Source organism: Oryzias latipes, chromosome 12 (genome assembly GCF_002234675.1).
Source record: "Oryzias latipes chromosome 12, ASM223467v1".
In the NCBI taxonomy this organism is placed as follows: domain Eukaryota; kingdom Metazoa; phylum Chordata; class Actinopteri; order Beloniformes; family Adrianichthyidae; genus Oryzias; species Oryzias latipes.
Window position 1 is genome coordinate 7298093 of NC_019870.2, and position 17953 is coordinate 7316045.

General features: G+C 43.4%; 2 protein-coding genes across 4 annotated transcripts; both read right to left on the reverse strand.

Moving 5' to 3' along the window:
- Positions 1 to 1003: 1003 nt before the first annotated feature.
- On the reverse strand, positions 1004 to 11627 carry LOC101157118 (ras-related protein Ral-B). Of its 3 annotated transcripts, XM_023960714.1 has the most exons (7): positions 11485 to 11626; positions 10281 to 10346; positions 9739 to 9869; positions 5347 to 5516; positions 4838 to 5046; positions 4269 to 4446; positions 1004 to 2174 (listed from the first exon to the last, which is right to left on the reverse strand). In XM_023960714.1, exons 4-7 carry the CDS (start codon positions 5458 to 5460, stop codon positions 2052 to 2054), a joined length of 624 nt encoding a protein of 207 aa, XP_023816482.1. In that variant the 5' UTR covers positions 5461 to 5516; positions 9739 to 9869; positions 10281 to 10346; positions 11485 to 11626; the 3' UTR covers positions 1004 to 2051. The 3 variants fall into 3 exon arrangements, with proteins under 3 accessions (XP_023816482.1, XP_023816481.1, XP_023816480.1); XM_023960713.1 differs by lacking the exon at positions 9739 to 9869; XM_023960712.1 differs by lacking the exons at positions 9739 to 9869; positions 10281 to 10346 and having other exon boundaries at positions 11485 to 11627.
- Positions 11628 to 12516: 889 nt separating this feature from the next.
- On the reverse strand, positions 12517 to 16513 carry nepro (nucleolus and neural progenitor protein). Its single transcript, XM_011473649.3, has 9 exons — positions 16385 to 16513; positions 16126 to 16280; positions 15964 to 16052; positions 15767 to 15895; positions 14411 to 14488; positions 14059 to 14327; positions 13939 to 13988; positions 13665 to 13864; positions 12517 to 13590 (listed from the first exon to the last, which is right to left on the reverse strand). Exons 1-9 carry the CDS (start codon positions 16467 to 16469, stop codon positions 13278 to 13280), a joined length of 1368 nt encoding a protein of 455 aa, XP_011471951.1. The 5' UTR covers positions 16470 to 16513; the 3' UTR covers positions 12517 to 13277.
- Between the last annotated feature and the right edge of the window lie 1440 nt (positions 16514 to 17953).

Below are 17953 nucleotides of genomic sequence, written 5' to 3' on the forward strand. Positions count from 1 at the left end.
AAAAATACATTTTGTTCCAACGCAATGCATTGTGGTCAATATTCGCCGATATAGTGAGCATCGATGCACAGGTTTTTCGTAGGGACTTCTGGGAAATTTCTAGGACACTGGATTTGGGAATTGTGGATTCAGACGGCTCTACAAAATGACAAACGCACTAAATAGTGAGGAATTTGGACACAACCTAAGACTTCATGTTCTTTATGTTTATTACAGGTACCGCCGGTATGAAGCCCATTGAGACGACTTTTGTTGTAAATATTGCGCTATAGCAATAAAATTGAATTGAATCTAAAATCCTGCAAGAACCACCAGAGAACTTTCAGAATAAAGGAGAAAAAGTCACTTTATACTCACATTTGAGTCATGCAAATAACCCCAATAGGAATACAGCAGGACTTTGTCTGCCCTCCCTGAGGCAACGCATGCTCGCGTTTTCCACATTTAACTGCAGAGGAGCGTCACGCCATAAATCTGTGGCAATGTGGTCTTTTTGCGTAACACTAAGGAACGGCAGCTCTACCTTTCCACTTGAAAAGCACTTTTAAAAGTGATGTACGGCGAGTTCTTCGCCTGGCGATGAAGTCGACCCTGCCTCCACCGTGTGAAATGACTTTCTCTGATGCAACCACCCCAGGGGTTCCACTGTGAGAGCCCCGGTTGGGGCCTCATCTTAAGGATAATGTTACAGTGCTGATGTGTAACTGAAGGTTGGGAGGTTAATACGAGTGGAGGTAGGATATCACGAGGAAGGGGCTGGTGGTGCTCTTCCTGCTGGCAGAGGAGGAATCAGCGCTGCACCGCAGCTGGGCCGGCTGAACTGGGTCACAGATTGGCCCAAAGGAACCAGGAAACGAAATGGTGACATTTCACACCACAGCTTCCTGGACAGAAACAATGACGCTGTCATTTCCTACATTCACCAGCAGAGGGACAATTGGAGCGTTGAGACAGGAGGTGAGGAGGATTTTTAGCATTTAGGACCCTAAATAATAAGCAGTGATTACAAAGTAAAGGCATTTTTATTTGGCAGCACTTGAGCTGCTCAGACACAGGAGCATTTCACAGTAAAAGGTGATCAAACTGGACAAGACATAAAGGTATGGCAGTGGTGCAAACGTCGGATTCCCTCTCACTCCCACAGTTATGAAGCAAAGCTTTGCTCGACTCACATTCCTGAAAAACAAACACTGAATAAAATGTTCACACTGCAAATCCCCAGACCAGGACTTGCAGTAGAACTGGCACAGGATCTGCTTTAGAATCTCCAGTGAAGCCCCTCCTCTGGGCCTGTAGTGCACTTCATTTAAGAAAAGGAAGAGTTGTATATGAGAAGTCATTGGCCGTGAGGCAGGGCTAGGGTGGCCGGTGCGATTGTCGGCAGCTGTTGCAGCGCAGAGCGCGAGCAGATGAGATGACCGGAGCGATCGCCACAGTTGACCACGAGCGTCAGCTCGCCTTCAGTTCCAGACGTCACATCAGGGCCCAGAGATCCACTGGGAGCTTCATCCACAGGGAATTTAAGTCTCAGTGCCCAAATATTGGTCCTCACAGCTTTCAGCTGCGCTTCCATGAACAACCTGGTCCCAGCAAAATCTGTCTGACTGCACAGAATGGATGCCATGGCAAAGAATGGACACGTAAGGGTTGAAATGAAAGCTCAACAGCTGAAGAAGGTCACATGACTCTTAACATGAAGGAGCAGCAGATTGGTGACGAGGCTCCCGAATGAAAACCGGATGGATTGGGAGTTAGGATGAAAAAGGAAACGAAGGGCTGTGTTTACTGAACAAGCACAGCAGGTCAGAGGAAAGCGTAGAGCGGCGGTTTTGGTCTGTCAGTGTGAGCCTTCAGGCACTGCAGTCACGGTCCGTCTCCCAACAGGCCCTTTAAAATGGCAACAGGTTAAAGTGATGTTTTTCTAGACGATCATTTTTAACATGAGTGTTTCATGGAAAGCCGAATGCTAGTCATTTCAGGCTGCAGTCTGACATGTGCTCCAGTTTCCAGCGTCACAGTTTGATGGTGGATCCGTCCCGCCCATCGTGTGTTTACAGTAAACAGCACAGAGCTGGAAAACGCCTCTTTCTCTTGTTGTTCTTCCCGTTTCCGTTGGTCTGATTGTTTTTGGACATTTTCTTGCCTCGTACCTCTCGCATCAGGTCAAAGAACACCTGCAGACAAACAAAAACTGAAGTTCAGAGCCGTGTCAAACCTGCAGAGGCAGTGGAGGGCTTTCATCCATGTTTCTGGGTTTCAGTGTCTCACAGAGAAAAATGATTGGTCTCCTTCTGTAGCACAACAAACCACAAAAGGACATGAATGAGTTAAAACTACAAATAACAATTACAATTTTATTTATAAAGCCTAGTATTATAAGTTCTTCGTACTATATAATAACCATGAAATAATGAACACGAAGTCATAGAATTCAATAGGTAATTGCTCAACTAAATGAAACAGACTAAGACTATCCCTGCCCTTAGAAAAACTCAAAAGAAAAAAAGAAAACCTCAGGGATGTCCACATGACGGAGGGATCCTCCCCCAAGACAGTCAGGCGATGGACCAGAACTCTTAGAGAAGAATTAACTTATCTAACACTACAACTACATGTTTGAATAGTCCAGCAGATGGGCTTCATCCAGATGGAGTTGGGGGCGCGAGACGAGGTCCACGGCCAAGGACGGGGCGGGAGCAGAGACCAGACGATGAATGCTCTGCAGCCTCCAAGCAGCAGCTGATGTCATCGAAAGCGGCCTTGAACGTCAAAGGCCTCTGGTTCTACTGTTGGTCATTCTTGATGAACATGACCAACAATTTTGCAGATGGTAGAGGAAAGCAGAGTTTTTATTATTCATTATTAATAATAATAATAATAGTGGATTGGATTTATCGGCGCTTTTCCAAACACTTGAAGCGCTTACAGTGTGTCAAGCTACTGATGTAGCCACAGCTGCCCTGGGGAAGCTGTTATTATAAATATAAGGTTCATTCTGGTTTATTATCTATATCCACCCCATCTAAAGAAGGGGTGGGCAAGCTACGGCCTTTGGACCGGCTCCGGCCCGCCTCCATGTTTGGCACGGCCTGAACAGAAGACATAATAGTATCATTTTGCCTAACTTTTATTCTTTGAAAACCACGTTTTTTATTTTATATTATAAAGTGGTTTTTTTTGCTGTATTGAAAGGATTATGAATGAAACTGTCTTCATAGACGACTTTCCAACTCCTTCAGGGTACCAAAGAGCTTCACAGTAAAAGTTTGAAATCAGACGCATCAAGGAAGAAAACAGTTCTGCGGCCCTCACAAGAAAACGTTTGGGGCCCCCGCTCTAGCATCCATGTGGTGTTGGAAGATTTGCTGTTGTTCATTCTTCCAATCATTCAAACAGCACATGAACGCAGCGTTTCTCACACGAAGTTCATCAACTGGCTCTAAAATGAGAACAAAGGCCACAGTTTTGAAATAAAACCTTAAAAAATGTTTTGTTTTCAATTGATTAATTATTAAAAACAAAAACAAAAAATTGTTTTTAAGTTTCAATCCAAATGTTTTCAGCCACATTTCATGTTTTTTCCTCTTTCTCTAATAAGGTGGATTACCAAAACACTCCACGCCTTTCTCCTGGTTCGACCCTTCTATCGGATATTAGACCCCTTTGTGACCCCCGAGTGGAAATGTTTGCCCACCCCCGATCTAAAGCTTTGTTCCAACTGGTGGAAATGGACTGTCTGCAGGATCAAAACTGGGCACATCTGTACGGCTCATGCAGGTGACCCACAGGAAATACCAAGGTGCTAAACAGCTCTATAGTGTAACTGAATCTGTACAGAGAAAATGTCTTTCCAAGACTTTAAGGGACTTCCACCAGGCCGACAAGCTGAATTTTGAATTTGTTGCAGGTCCGCTGATGTAAAACTAACAGTCAGTGTATAAAAAAAAACAGATTATATAAATATCTGCCCATGTTAATATGATTGTGCATTCCTAATGTAAAGTGGGAGGATATTCTTTCTATCTGCAGCTCATTCACAAGCTCACTTTGCGGTTTTCCTTTTTGCAGGACATTAATGACCCGTACCTTTAGATTACACAGGTCAAAGAACACGCTTTGTAGAAAGAATCCCTCCAGAAGGGTTTGCAAAGACTCGAGGGTAGTTTTATCATAGATATGTATTTCTTTGTCCTAAAGTTTGGGGGGCTGGTTCTAAAGCAGGACACCTTTGCGCCGTTCTGAACACGGTGGAGTGTGCGTGGCCGTACCTTGTCAACATTGGCTCGGGTTTTGGCAGACGTCTCCACGTACTGGGCTCCCCACTCCTCTGCCTTCCGACGCGCCTCCTCCACAGACACATGTCTGCGTTCCTCCAAGTCAGACTTGTTCCCCACCAGCAGCAGAGGAATTTTGTCCTCGTCCGCCTTCACCCGCAGGATCTGCTCCCTGCCAACACAGAGCGTATCGTCTGATTCTCGGGCATTTTCACACCACAGATGCAACAGGAATCCTGAAAACCGGCAGAGCTGCTGTCAAACATGGTTTCATTTAGGCTGCTGAACCCACAATTCCAATTTACAGCTCAGGAAGGGATGAATAAGAGCTTCTAGATTCCCAGTGTCCCAAGAGTTAAGAGTGCACCGTTTGACAGGTGGAGATGATTCCCGTAATGCTATCATCACTAGAGATGGGTTAAAGATTGTATCAACACTGCTCCTCTTATCCATACTGCTTCTCGATAAGAAACCTCTTGGATCTTCATTTCCATAAATGATTTATTTTCTGCAACATTTAAAAAGTCATCTTTTAGCAGCTGCAGGAGGTGGAGCCGCCGTACCTGAACTCATCGGTGGCTGTGAAGGACTCTTGTTCTGTGATCGAGAACACCAACAAGAACCCCTCCCCACTGCGGAAGTAATTGTCCCGTATGGCGGCATAGTCCTCCTGGCCCGCTGTGTCCAGGATGTCGATCTGGACTTCGTCTCCGTCCAGGACCACCTTTTTCCTGTAGCTGTCCGCTTTGGTGGGCTCGTAGTCTTCCACAAACTGCAAATGGAAAGATTTCACATTTGTTATTTGTATCCCTTGTTTCCTGTAAATGATGTGATGTTCTGGACGAGACGTTGGATGGAAAAAAGGAAAAGAAATCTATTCAATCCATTTCCTGAACAGGTATTTTTAAATAAATAAATAATCAAAATAAATCATAATAAATAAATAAATAATAATCATAATAAATAAATAATCATATTATAGTTATTAATAATAAAGGAACTTCCCCCTCTGTTTTAGAAAGCACCGCTCTACTGAGTTTTGGAAGAAGGATGTAAAACAGGATGGACTCACCTCATCGTACATGAACTGCAGGGTGAGGGCAGACTTCCCCACACCTCCACTTCCCACCATTATCACCTTGTGCAGAGCCAGAGAGCTCTGGCTTTTCCCTTTATTGGCTGCCATGGTGCGATGCTGCTGTCTGTTTTACACGCCGACACGTGCACACCATCAGAGACGACCTGCGAATGACAAAAGAGGAAGCGTCACCATCTCCAGTAAATAACCTCCATAAGGAGGAAACACGAGTGCAGGGACAGATGGCGGTTGTTACTTAGCAGCGCTCTCTGTGACCGTAACCAACCGTGCCAAGGCTCTAGGCTGCACTCCAACAAATCTCAGATCATAACCCCCCCACCATCCCATTAAAGTGCCAAATTGCCTACTCGCCATTCCAGAAACTTTAAGTTCACTATCAAAAGGTCATCGCAACTGATCAGAAGTAATGAAGCCATCGTTCCCGACAGCAAGGCAGGATTTACAAAGGTGTTAAACAGGGATCATACACTAAACAGGTTAAAAGGAAGAGAGACTCGCGTGGCGGTCTGTCTGCTTCCCAACAGCTCTGCCCTCAGAAGATGGAAGCTCACAGTCGATTGCTTTTTGACTGACTTCAGGATCTCGTAAAGCAGTTTCTCTCTGAAGATCCAACTTTGAACGAATTGTTAAACTTGTTCCACTTCAGTTGACCCGACCATCTTAACCCTTTCCTCGTGGGAATGGACAAGAATTCAAGAGTGTCCAACAGCCGTCAAAACAAATCATCCTCCTGCCAAAAAGCCACGGGGCAAGATGGAGCAAACGAGAACAGAGCGTCAACGTTGGAGGTTTCTCTTATAAACACTCAGACTGCCTGCTGGTTTCTGCCTGAACATGGAGAAGTGGATGCAATGTACCATGGAGAAGGTACATTTCTGACCCCTCTGAAATGGTGATCCACCCATCGTGATGTTGCGTTACAAAAGGCATAAATGCAGCATAAAGAGTAATATTTGATTTGAGGAGGACAGACAAGTCCTGGTGTGAAAATAAAAAGATGCCTTTGGGTGGTGTCCATGTCTTCAGAAGAGCTCATGATCCTAGGTAGACCATCATGCCTTGGGGCCTGGACGGAGCCAGTGGGTGTGAGGCAGACACCGCATGCTTTGAGGCTCACACCTGCAGTATGCTTCATGGGACTTTCTGTGAAACTACAAGGAGCTGCATTTCCAGAAGAAAATGCAGGGTTGAATGCTGTACTGCTGAAGGAAATGAAACTTAAAGGGGAATAATAGACAAAAAAATTAAAAATAATAATAATTAAATAAAGAAATGATCAAAGTTGACCATAAATAAAGTCAAAACAGCACAAAAACAAAAAAAGATATTTTTGTGAAAAATGCCAGTGCTGGGTATCGAACCACCGAACCTTTGCACCAAGGATTCCCAATGTATTTGAGGCAGAAATCCTGGAATATTTTAATATTTTAATGGTTGAAATAGCGGCAAAAAATGGCGGAAAATACTAGAATAAAGAGAGAAATAAAGAGAAACAGGAAAACAATAAAATATTTGAAAGTGGTCTAAAAGAATGGCATTTCTAGATGACCTCACTTCATTTCTATTACATCAGTGGGTAAAGATCGTCGAATGATGCATAGCTGGTTCTTTGCAAAGGCTTTCCTTTGATTTGACACAGCTGCCCCATGCGATTGTTATTCTAAAAGACCTGACAAGTAAAGCAGAAATGAAACCATTCTGTGACATCATCACTCAGTAAAACAGAACACTTTTTAGCATGAGCTCCAAATTTCAGGGCAAGCTGACTATAAAAATGCTGTTTCCCACTTTGGCATAAAATCTCCTCATGAACACGTTTGATGGTCATCTTCCTGGTTTGAACAGACGCCGCTCTGTTCTGTCTTTTCTATCATTTTTACTCATAAGCAGAAGTTATTTCTGTTCTCCTGTGAATAAAAGACAGGCTCTGGATTTTTCATTCTTTCCGTTTTCCTTTTTATTCGCATTTTGAAAACCTGCCCAACATTTGTTGGATTTTGGGCTTTTTGGAAACCCTGGTGTGAAAATGATTCCAGTTTTTCCATCAACAAGAGCTCCTCCGAATGTTTAAAAGAGCTGCTGGCATCATGGGTCCACTCTCTCTAAACAGGAAGTGCGGGCTCTTCCTGTCATTGTTGAGCGCCACCGCGCTGGCAAAAGGACACCCCCGCAAACACACACACACAGCTACGCAGCTGATGGGGGGAAACCCGACTTTTGTGTGTCACCGTTTCAATAATTCACATATAGCCTACTTCCCCAAACCTGAGCAATGACAAATACTACAGAGGAAGATGAATTCATGAACAACAAGAGAGAAATAGTTCAAAACAAATTCAGACACAGCAGGACACGTCCTGTAAAGATAATGGCGACCCGGATTGCATTGCACCAAAAACGAGGAATGAATATTACCGCATGTCCCACATATGAGGCCGAACTCCGCTTGGTCTTTCTAGGAAGGGAGGGGTCCATCAGACCACTTTGGCTGCTAAGCCGTTGACAGGAATGTCTTCAGACTGGCTTTCATTGGTGGTTCTGAACTCAGACGTCCTCATGTAACATTTCTTTAGGGATTAAATGCAGCAGAGCACCAACTCTAGTTATTGCAAAAACTATTGTTGACATTTCTGGGCAGAGTAACTACGTCTTCACACCACAACCTGTATACAGACCAACATTTGCAGGGTATATCCCAACACATCTATAGTGAACCCCAACGGATCAAATGAATAGCAGAACTTCTGCCTGCACTTTTTTGGACTCTTCACGTTGACAGAGACCTGTTGCTTTTCCTGAACATTGCGAGTTGGGCTGAAGGATCCTCACAAACAGCAAGAGGGTGTCCGTGACCACCAACATGCAAGTGTATGTTTTTAAAGCAGCAGACATTTGCAGTCATACCACAGAGGCACACATCTTCCAGTTTCCTTTTTCAAGTTCAAGGTAAGGCTGAGGGGATTTGGAAAATTCCCAGCTGCACATCAGAACAGTCCTATTCACTTTCCATCCAACAATATTGTTTCTCTGAACGTGTGAAGAAGAAAGAATGCATCCTTCTGCTGAGTGTGGCTTAAACAATAAACCACAAACGTGGTTGAATCAACTCAGCCATGCGGTAAATTTAAAACTAAGACTTCTGTGGCACAAGACTGGGATATGAGACTCTCTGCGGTTTGTTTATCGCAACACAACAAACAATACATAATTTAACAGCAAATCCCTCCCGGGGCCGAGCAGAAATGTGTTTGGTCTTTGGGATCCAGCATCTACAACAGCCACAGCCTATGGAGATCAGGAAACGATTTACTATTCTTAAGAGGACGCCACGCAGCAGCAAAGAAAACATTTTCAAAAAGCATCGCACGACGAATACTAACAAGCCCCGGCAGCAGCAGCACACAGAGACGCCTTTGACTAAACTGGGCAATGAGACCTAAACCCCGTTTGTTCAAATCCCTCAACTTCAGCATCAGATGTGTTTGGTGTGGGGGGGGGTCAGGATTCAGAATGTGTGCAGAAATGGCTTCTGCGTTCACATCAGACAGCTGGCTCTCCCTCTGAAGCCGAACAGGACCGTGGTGTCCAAACACATCTGCCTCAGCAATCAAGGATCCAGAACAAGCAGGGAGGCGCTCGCGTTTCAGCATCGGGTTGGACACAAACCTTTTGACTTCTGCTAGGAGAATCGCTCCGTTCACTAACTGACAGGACAGAAGCTGCATTCCTTCTTTATCAGGGTTGTGTCCGAATTCCTTCACTACTCCCTACATAGTGCCCTGTATAGTGCCGTCGACATTTTGTGGTGCTGTCCGAATGCGATTCCAAAATGCCCTAAAAATTTCCCAGAAGTCTCTGCGAAAAACTAGTGTGCATCAATGCTCACTAGATTGGCGAATATAGACCACAATCCATTGCGTTGGAACAATTTACGCCCAAAAATGTAGTTAAATGTATTTTTTTAATAAACCATTTTTATCTTCAGAAAACAGTGGATTGATAAATTGCTCATATTAATACAATTTTAACAATGTGAATTTGATGACGTCATATCCGCCGTTTAAAAAAAAAAGAAAAGTAGTGAGCATGGTGTCCGAATTGCTTTTAAAATTCACGGCACTAGATTCTGCTGCACTATAAAGTTTTTTAGCAGTTAGGGGTTAGGGTGGGAATTGGGACAGAGCCTAGGTCCTGCAATGCCTTCAGTTAACCAGTCAGCAAACGCGAACAACGCTCCAGAGGAAACATTTTCTATTTGGGCCTGAAAGACCTGAGAGGGCTGAAGGTCAACTTCTGTGTTTACAGCTAAACACTGGTGTCTATTTATAAAATACTAGGATAGCGGGTTGTTTCGTGAAAGCTAACCTTTCCGTTTTTGCCATCAGTGCGTGAGAAACATCAGTGTTTTCAACGCTGTCCTTGACTGGAGCACCAAACAGCATCTTCAGAGAGCCGGTGTGTGAACATGTCAGTAAAAGGGTAGAAGGAGTGAGGAACTGTGGGAAGATGAAGATGTTATGGCTCAAAGTTTCAACGTTTCTCAGCTGGACTAGATATTTCCAACTGATGTCTGAGAAGTAAAGACCTGAAAACGACTTTTAACATTCTCATTCTTGCAGTAAAAATATTTAAAATTAGATTTGAAAAACTGGATTATATAATTTTTCTGCTTATGTGTAATAAGTTTTCTTTATCCACGACAAAACTTCTTGCCAGATGATTCTTTAGAAACACAAATACACACTAAATACTTTTTTTTCAATGATTTAGAGCTTCTTCAAAAAAAAAAATTAAAGATGATTACGTTTTATACAAAAAGCTTAAAATCAAGCAAAAGAGATGAAGGCGATAAAAATCGAAAAGCTTTGAAAAGTTAAATTAACACAATAAAACACATTATTGCTGACCTGTGGCGAGGACTGCAGAGTGGATCCAGAAAAAATGATTCTTATCTTTTTACAATCTGGTTACATCTGACGATTGGAAATAAAACAAGATGATTAGAAATATGACCAAATGCAACATGAGCCTTTGAAACTACTTGCTAATTGAGATGATCTACATGCAAAGTGTTTTGCATTAGTTGTTTTTCTAATTGAAAAAAGTTAGTTACACTAAAGTATAGTCTTCTGTGATGGGCATGTGTCAAAAACAGTTCAAAGTATCTTTAAGGTTTTGCAAAGGGACTGGAAAAAAGCTGAGTAAGGTCCTGGTTTTCCTGACTCTGCTGGGAATGTGCTGGGATCAGCATTGTCTGAAGGAGTCGTTTATGACGAAGGGGAGGGGGGCACGGGGGCGTCCGTGTGCAATTGAACACTGGCAGTTCATATCCCTGCTGGAACATTTAAAATACATTTTAAGGGATTCCTATTGATGGGAGTGTTCCTCAGACTGGGAAAGGTGTGTTTTGCTTTGCCAACAGAGTCCTTCAGTCTGACACACAACACTGTCATCTGCAAACATACAGCTCACTTTTATGTATTCGCACAGAAAATAGATTCAGCAACTTTTATTTGCATCTGATTTTCAAGTCTGCTAATAATCAAATGCATGAAAGGTGGTGGATCTAGAAAACACCTGCCGGTCGGTGTTTTTTATAGACTAGTATTGGCTTGTTATCTGACCAGAAATAGGTTTTAGTTTTGACATTCAAACGGCAACATGATGGCATGTCCTCCCATCTGAATATCATAAGCTGTTCGGTCAGAGAATATTATCCAGAACTCCCGTAAACATTAACAGACAGAAGCGGAACGACAGCAGTAAAGCTAGCGGTAGACCCGGACTTAAACCCGTTATTGCCTAGCAACGGCCGCGCAGCCAGGGAACTAACGGGAACGACTGAGCCAGTCCGCTCAAAACCACAAAACTGATGGATAACCGAACTTTAAACTAATTTATTTGAAACCAACAGACAGATGAGAACAAATAGCAATGAACACATAAAAACCTGAGTAGTTACGGCTCTGTCTGTCTCTCTGGGGCGGTCATCTCTCTGTCAGCCACCTTCCCTCCCCTTTAACATCACGCGACGCTTCTTTCTTTACATGTCCATAAACCCAGAAACACAAAGCTGCTTCACCTCTTCCAATCCGTTTGAACATGTCTTACCGAAAAAACACGTTGTACTTTCAGCCTTCAGAAGATGCTCTCCTCCCGGCTGCTTCCCTGTGACTGACAGAAGCATCGGAGCTACAAAACTGCTGCCAGCAGCAGTCCCCGCCTTCCGGAAGTCAATTCAGACCGAACGGCAGGAAGTGACGTCAGGACAGATTTCCGTTGGAGGAAAAATAACTGGACTTGCAAATACCTGAAAGGTTTTTTTCCTGGACGACAGAACAAAAACAATATACTGCAGAAATTTGAACAAAATGTTACTAAATAAAGAACCGCTTTCATGAAACTTCATATTTCCCCAAAAGTTAAAGAAACACACTTCAAAATTATGAATGATATTTATCCCTCCAAAGAATTACTTAGATTACGTTTCAACATTGATGACAACAGCTGTTCCTTCTGCCAAACTGCTGTTGAAGACATCGACCACACATTTTTCCTGTGTGGTGTTGTACAAGTGTTCTGGTTGGATGTTTGCAAATGGTTAAAAAATAAATTCCCATTCATCATGGACTTCTTTTCGAAAGAAGTAACAATCTTTGGCCTGTCACTACACAACAATGTAAATAATGTATGTATCAACACTGCGTTATGCTTAGCCAAGTTTTTTATACACAAAAATAGGTTACAGAAATGTCATCCCAGCTTTACTTTCTTTACCAATGAGGTCAATTTATACTTACAATCCATAACGTTAATCGATTCACCTAAAGCCATAACAGTTTATGACACCTTGCGTGATATTCCCAGTATCTGAGACAATTTATTTATCTGTTGTATTCCCCTGCATTTTGTAACACTATCCAACTCTGAAATTGTTGTTTTCTTATGTTATACTTTTCCCTAATTTCTCTATGATTATGAATATGGATAGGTTTATGTATGCATACTGATAAGAATTTTCTTTTTTGCTTCCTCTCAAATTGCGTTATGCTTTCTTGTATCCACCATATTTTGGGAATTTTATGTAAATGTTCTGGTGTTGTTTTGTATTGTGCTCAAAAATAATAAATAAATAAAAAAAAGGACTTGCAAATACCTTTTTATTTTTGTTTTTCGTAAATCAAATGTAGTTTACTGTCCACTGTCACTTTTTAAACTATTTGGATCTTTTACTGCACCACAATGTCACAAATGTAAATAAAAATACCTCAGCAGTTATTAGGTCAGATTACAAACAGGTAATCAGTAATTAATCCTTTAAAACAAAACGTTAGTGCTGTGTATGACAGCACTAACGTAAATCACAACTGATAAGGTCAAACAATACACTTAACAACCAAAGCTGTTTGGGTCTGGTGAAGTGGTTCAGGTCAATGATTTTGAAGGTGCAATAACCGTCTTCTCCACCAGGTGGTGCCAGAACATCACAAAATGACCTCTTTTTGTAAACTCTGGCTGTAAATCAAACTACATCATGTGAGAGAATTTTCACCAGGAGGGGATTTTCTTCTAAACGTCATGTTCCATTTGGGTTTGTTACGTCAAGGTCAGATCTCATTTTCTGTCCTGAAAGTCACAGAAACCGTTTGACGTTCTTGCAGTGTTTTTGCAGAAGGGAGTTGCTGCTAAAGGTTGTTGTCCAATGACAATAAAGTTATTTTTCTTTAGTCAGTTGGATGTCACACAGAAGGCACACTTACACTGACCTGCATCACTCCCCCTCTTTGGCTGGAGGCTCTTTCGTTTACCAACAATGACAGTTCTGTGCTGGGAGCCGCATTTCCCATCATCATGACGGCGTTTGCACTCGCTTGATTTCATGTTTTCTCTCATAAACTGAAGTCTCACAGACCTACAGAGGCAAATATAGCATCGATGTCATCATGAGAGCCAGTGGTCTGAAGCGCCAGCTCCGGTCTGCTCTGCTGCTCGTCTCGGTTCAGTTCTGTCACCGCCGTCTTTCTCGGCTTCACCGTCGGCGCTTTTCTCCTGCCTCCTCCTCCTGGCAGACGCCTTCCTCTGCGCGACCCGAGGAGGCTTCTGGCGCTTCTGCGTCTCCTGATTACAGCACAGAAATGAAGACGCTTCCTCGCCGATCCAGGTGGAGATGAAGCCCAGCTAACTTCCTGTCTGAGGAAACGCAACTTCCTGTGGACGCTGAAAATGGGGGACGATAAATGTGAGCATGCTCAGTTCATCCCCTTGCACAGTTTGCTCTGCAGATCTCTTACTCGTGTCCTGCTGCCTCCAGGCATTTCATCTTAAGGCACTTCAGATGTAGGAACGTCAGGAGGCGTTTTTCCCTCTGCATCCGGTGGGATTTGAACCACACAATCATGTCCTGGAGATGCGCCGACAGACATGCAAAGCTTCTTGCTTCTCTCAGTTGCTTCCTGAAGGTTAGCTCCTTTTCTTCTTGCAAAGGTTTGGCCTGAAGCACAAACGATGACATCATCGTAGATCCGTCAGCTGTTGACAGTAAACATGTACAAACTGTTCACAAACCTTCCTGAAAATATTAAAACAGGGCTTGATATCCGTGTGATTCTCGAGATCTGGAAGAAAATATCAGAGGTTAAATAGTGTTTCATAATCAACAGACCATGCGAGATGAGAAGGGCCCACCTCTCTCCACAGCAACACCCAGGTCTTCCCTCCGTCTCCACGATGCTTTCTTCCCGCTCTGCCGCCCCCTCGTCTGCTGTGCAGCACCAACAGTCGGATGCTTCCTAGGCAGAACTGAACGAGACGGACCCGGAGTCGCAGGCAAATCAGCCGGCAGGGAGTTTTGCGCCAAGTAGGGCATGGGCCGGGCTCGGGACACGTCCCCGAGGAGCTCCAGGAGCGGCGGGTACAGAGCAGACAGCCCAGACAGCATTCCCCGGAAAATCACCCTGCGAGAGGACAAAGGCGGGAATCATCTCAACTGCTGAGGAGCCCAACAGAAGTGGAGTTTGGAGACGTGCGGGGCTGCTACCAGAGACGACTCAGCATGCTGGTGATCACCACGTTCAGTACGATGAACTCCTCACATCTGAGCTGCTGCCTAGAAAGTCTGAACCAAATGTCCGTTGAGGGAAAAGAAACGGTAAAATGGAAGGAAACATGGGAACCAAAGAGGAACCGAGTCGGAAAAAGGAAATGGCAACAAAAGAAACAAGAAGATCCTAACATGTACAGACAGAAGAATCCGGACGACCTTCTGGTCACAGCTAGACGACCTTCATCTACTCTCGCATGGCCAACATCAGAGGAAGAACAAAAGTTGATTTCTATATTCACCCCTAGAAGACCAAGATCCTGAGCTCTACCAGCAGAGAGCTGGGGGAAGCTGGGAGAGGTGGAGACCATGGTAATAAGTATAAACAAGTATACGCCATCTACCATCACGGGTCTTGGCGGTGTGGTGAAAAAAACAAAACAAGGAGGGAACACGCACTGAGGTAAAAAAAAAAAAAAACACACTGGAAGGGCGAGGCCACCAACACCGACCCTTAAGGACATCCGCAGCTCCAATCATCACCAACATTCAACGGTTAAACTAAAAACATCCAGTCTGTCCTGAAGTACAGAGCTGGAACACGGACAACAACAACCACCGTCGAGAGATGCCAGACGTTCGTCAGCTCCTGTCTAAGAAGAATCCTTAAGATCCACCAACGACGAAGAAAGAGAACAAACCAGGAGAAGAAGAGCCCAGAAGGCATCAGCCGTCAAGCCTGGAATCCCTACAGAGGAAGAGGAAAACGAGGAAGACCAAGACCAACGTGAAGAAGGAACCTGGAAAGGATTGTCCAGGTCAGGAGACGATGGCGGCGAGTTATTGATGGCCTACGCCCAACTAACATAGAAGACACCTGTTTATTCACTGAAATATTGTTAAAATGTATGAAAGATGACTCATTTTAAGCTTCAACTGCTCGAGATGATGTTTGTTCCTCTGGTGAGAAAGACATTTTCACCTTAGTCTTGGGAACAATTTGTTTGGTCCAGTTTCTTACAAACCTATGAGTGCTTTTGCCACATTTGATAAGTGCATTCAATTATAAAATGTAGCTTTTAAATATTTCCAAAACAGTTTTCTATTTGTCTCTACATGACACACGGTCCTTTCAAAATAAAAGATCCTCCTGCAGAAGTGGAAGCAGAAATGACTAAACAACGAACCCCTTATTTACTCAAATTGTTTGCATTTTTCTTCAAACCCCAATAGTCCCAGTGAAGGGACAGAAGAGCTGCATGTGGCCCCGGAGCCTCAGGGTGCAGACCCCTGCCTGAGCAGAACCAAACGGATGAATCCGTCTGTTCTGCAGAACCTCTGCTGAAAGGATACAGGAAGGCTCGGCTGCAACGCTGCAGGCAGCAGCTCAGGAGCTCAGCAGCTCCCAGGACCTTCAGGCAGGTCCACTCCAGCGTGGGCTGACTCGGAACCGAACACTCGCCCGTCTTCAAGCCCAGGCCTCTGAAACACAGCCAGACCTCCGTCAGGCTTTGGACATGTTGGGCATGTGACTGTTTGGAGATCCACACCTCTGGGCCTTGTTTGGACACAGGTCCGCCAGCTCCTGGAGGGCATCCTCCAGCCTCATCATCTTCAGTCTGTTCACACATTGTTCCACCTGAAGGAGACGACAGCTGCAGCCAAGCGAAGCCCTCAGGCCTGAGTGAGTGTCATGCGCAGTGAGTCCTGACCTGCCGTAGGGCCTGGAGGGTCTTGTTGGCCCTGAAGCTGTTGTGGAGCACGTGCAGCAGCTCGTACAGGACTCGGACCTCCGTCTGCAGAACCTCACAGCGGACGAGCTTCAGCACCGTCTCGTTTCCCGCGCACACGGACTTCACCTTACAGGCTGTTCCGGAAAAGAAGAAAAACAACGAGATGATGATCACGTTTACGCAGACACTACAGGAGTCTGCGCCCGTCACGTGACCTGCAGACGAGCATCATCCACACCTGAAGCTGACGTGAACGGCACGCGCACGCACGAAACAGCGGCGGGAAACGGGATGTTGACTCTGTTCCACGGCGCTGCTGCCATGCTGCTGGACTCCAGTGTACGGAAGTCAACCAACCAATGGGAGCGGAGCACCGTGTGACGTCACTGACTGTTCCTTAAAGACACAGATCTCTTTTTTTTTTTTTTTATTGAACAATTGCAACATACAAAACAAGAAAATACAACAATTATGCACATATAATGTACAATAGAATTCTGAATACAGAACAAACATGTTGCATTCTTTAAAAAATACTAATTATTAATAATAAACACAAAAGGGAATAAGAAATAAAAAGAAACAAAAAAAAAAAGAGAAAAGAGAAAAGAGAAAATGCGAGAGTAAATCTATGTCAGCAGTCCAAAAGAATTACAGATGCTAATTGTTTTTTGAGCTTTTGTATTTTTTGAAGCAGAAATTAAGTTTAAATAACGCTGCAGTTCCAGTTTGAACACAAAGAAATCCGGTTTTTTATTGGAAAATTTTCTTTTGTGTATATGAAATTTAGCGATAAATAATACCATGTTTACACAAAAGAAAGCATCACGGTCTTTGACATCAAAGCTATGAAAACCAAAAAGTATGTTTTTATAATAAAGTTGTATGTCAGCAAAAATAGAATCGGTGATAAATTTGTGAATGTTTTTCCAAAATCTGTATGTAAATTCACAAGACCAGAATAAATGAGAGCAGGTTTCAGGTTGTTTCTGGCAGAAAGTACAACTGGTGTTTATGTCAGCCTTAAATTTAGTTAAGTAATGCTTTGCTGGATAAAATCTGTGTAGGAGTTTAAAAGAGATTTCTTTGACTTTATTTGTTAAGAAGTATTTTTGTGGTAAAGACCAGACTTTTTTCCAATCAATGTTAGAAGTGAAATTAGCCCAATAAAAGATAGCTGATGGAACAGAAACTAAATTATCTTGAAACAAAGCTCTGATTTTTGAGTTCAACTGTTTAGCGGAAGTGAAGCAGAAACTCCCCAGAGGAGATTTGAGCACATCAGGAGGATGAAGAGTCAGAGGATGAGCGCTGTAGAAACCCCTGAATAACATGCAAAGCCCAGACGGGACGGCATCAAACACTACTACAAATTCTTTGGGAGTTATTGGTATTTTATACTGCATAGTGAACTCTGAGTAGTTATATAATAATCCAGGTTCTTTGAATAATTGATTGAGGAAAATTATACCATTATTGAACCAGTTACTTAAAAACAGAGTTTTCCTTTTATAGACAATATTACAGTTATTCCAGATAATACAACTCTGTGGAGAAAAGTTGTGTTTGTAGATCAGAGCCCAGGCTAAGAGAACCTGTTGATGAAAATTTGACAGTTTCAAAGGGATTTTTGGAATACTATAGTTACAGCACAGCAGGAAGTTCAGGCCTCCTACCTTTGAAAATACAAAATGTGGAATAAAGTTCCAGATAGATGTGGGATTATTAAGATATTTCTTAATCCAGATTACCTTGAGTGTATTGTTAAGGGCAGTAAAATCAATGCAATTTAAACCGCCTTTATCAG